General features: G+C 60.1%; 1 protein-coding gene across 1 annotated transcript; it reads left to right on the top strand.

Moving 5' to 3' along the window:
• The first annotated feature begins 1,273 nt into the window (after positions 1-1,273).
• On the top strand, positions 1,274-1,945 carry LOC112458452. Its single transcript, XM_025022079.1, has one exon. It carries the CDS (start codon positions 1,274-1,276, stop codon positions 1,943-1,945), a length of 672 nt encoding a protein of 223 aa, XP_024877847.1.
• Positions 1,946-2,571: the final 626 nt, after the last annotated feature.

Consider the following 2,571-nt stretch of genomic DNA (forward strand, 5'->3'; position numbering starts at 1 on the left):
GAGGTATCGTCGAGTGATCTGAGAGACAGATGTATGCAATAAATAGGTCGTTTATTCTAAGTCTTATAATACAAGTGTAGGTGTGTCAGTGTGCTGTGGAAGGCCCTATTCAGGGCCTATTCAGGGCCGTGGAGGCGGCCCTGAAAAGGGCCGTTTAGGCTCTTCAGGTGCTGTGGTCTGGCCAGTGCTTCGTAGTCGATGGCCTGTTGTACAGCGTCTGCCCTCGATAAGGCGTCGGCTACGACATTGTCTTTTCCTGACACATGTCGTATGTCCGTGGTGAACTGGGCCGTATATTCGAGGCGTCGTGTCTGCCGTGGTGAGCTGCTTGGTAGGTGATGGCGGCAGAGGCGACAGGAGTAGAGGCGCCGTCCATGATAGTTGAGGAGGAGTGTAGCGCCGGACTCTTACGTCCCACGATGAGTGTGCGTGGAGGACGAGTCAGTCGTACCGGTGAGAGCTGGAGCGGGACGAGTTTCCCCGTGCGGCCAGGACGGTAGTCCAGGGGCCGTTGAGGGTGTCTCGGTGTCGGCAGGCGGAGTGGCGCAGCTCGTCTCGGTGGTGGCCGTAGCTTCGGCGGCGGCAAGTATCTCTTATCCAAGAGACTTCTCCTGGTCTTGGCGGTGAGCCTGCGAGCAGTCGATAGCTGCCTAGGCCGTCGCTGTGCGGCCTTTTATTCTTCCCTGACGGGAAATGAAACGCGAGAAAGTCTGCCACCTATCGGCGGCACTCTCGTATAGCTTCGCGGGCCGTAGTCTGGCCCACGCGCTCGGCGCGTGATCGGTTGGCGCGCGCGCGGCGCGCGTACCGTATCGATTGTGCGGTCGGCAGACCGCCACACTCACAATCACAGCAGCGATCTCACGAAATCTGTCCTTCGCCAGGGTATCTCTCTACGAGGACGAACATGTGCAGCAGCAAACGCGAGATTATCTCGGAGGAATATTAAGAACATCGTCATCTGTGGTCGTCACTCGGGATCCGCGTTTTTGACCATTTTCACGATTCACACTCAACATTAGAACAACGACTTCAGTAGTTTCACTTTTCTTTTCGACTTCGTGCCCGATCGACAGTCTTCGGCTTGCCTCGGCTCCCCATTCCTGCCTGGCCCTGCCGCCATGACGTTTCTCCCCTTTGCCTATTACTTTCACCCTCGTGGGAGGGTGTCCACGTCCCGATCACCACCCAAATAAAGTATCTGGGGGTGTGGCTGGGCGGCACTGGCAGTTTTGGCGAGCACGTTGCCCGCACGATACCCAGGGCCCAGGCCATGGCAAATGGCCTGACCAGATTATTACCGAATCTGGGTGGTCCCGGCGGGCACGTGCGTCGCCTCTACGCGACGACGGTCCACTCCGTACTACTGTACGGAGCGCCTGTATGGGCGGAGAGGGTGGAGGAAAACCCTACCCTCTGCAGGCGGCTCGTGGCTGTCCAAAGACACATTGTGAACCGGGCAGCCCGTGCATATCGGACCGTCTCGCACGTGGGGGTGACAGTCCTCGCCGGTATCCTGCCGATAGACCTCCTCGCCGTAAGTCAGGCAAGGACCTATCGGCGACTAAAGGAACTTGAGGCCAAAATAGGCCTCATTTTGCCCAGAGCGAGGGCTGCGCTAAAATTGCAAAAGAGGGAGATTCTCCTTCAGGAGTGGGAGGACAAGCTGTCCGATCCACGGCTCGTCTCCGGGAGGAGGATACGTGAGGCCGTTCAGCCAGTCCTGCGGGACTGGATCGCCAAGAAGGGGCGCGGACTTACGTTTCATGTGGCGCAGGTGCTCTCGGGACATGGATGCTTTGGGGAGTACCTGTGTCGTATTGGGAGGGAGCGCACCACCGGCTGCCACCACTGCCCGGAGCAGGTAAACTCGGCGCAACATACCCTAGTTTTACCCGGCGTGGGAAGAGGAGCGCCGAGTCCTCCGGGCGGAGATTGGGGATGACCTCTCCCTCTCGGCCGTCTTTTCGGCGGCGGTCGGAGTTCAGGGAGAGGTCAAATGGAAAGCGTTCACCTCCTTCTGTGGCTGAGTCATGGCGCAGAAGGAGGCGGCGGAACGCGTCAGAGAGGGGGTAGCCGGACTCCCTTCCTTTGACAGTAAGGATAGCGGCGGCGGTGGACAGCCACCATCGCCGCCGCCGTCACAACCGCGGAGAAATCTTCACCGTGGCGGTGACAACAATGCGGGGGCTAGGAGATATCGGTCGTCTCCGCCGGCGCGTCCACGTTTGCGGCGCGTGGGCGGTGGCGCTTCCTCCTCCGCTGCCGTCTCCCGCCCTAATACAGGCGCGAGAGTGGACGGTAGTAGTGACGACGAGGGGCCGCGGCGGCCGCGCAATCATGGTCGTCGCCCCCCTGTCGAATCCTTCTCCTCCCCTTCGGAGGGGGAAGATAGATGACAATGAGGAGCGGGGACGGGTATCCGCCGATAGGGACGTCGTGGGTTTGGCTGCGGGTTTTTCAAGGCCCGCCCTTCAACCCCCTTCTTGGCGATGGGAGTTACCGGGTGGCTCTGCCCCCCCCCTCCTCCCCTAAGATGACGCTTGCTCCAAGGGGTAAGCATCGGAACCG

The sequence above is a fragment of the Temnothorax curvispinosus genome, unplaced genomic scaffold, assembly GCF_003070985.1.
Source record: "Temnothorax curvispinosus isolate PA1 unplaced genomic scaffold, ASM307098v1 QBEX01008928.1, whole genome shotgun sequence".
Taxonomy (NCBI): Eukaryota; Metazoa; Arthropoda; class Insecta; order Hymenoptera; family Formicidae; genus Temnothorax; species Temnothorax curvispinosus.

Excerpts from the sequence above, each read along its gene's own strand:
- LOC112458452 (XM_025022079.1), top strand. The coding sequence starts at position 1,274 with ATGGCAAATGGCCTGACCAGATTATTACCGAATCTGGGTGGTCCCGGC.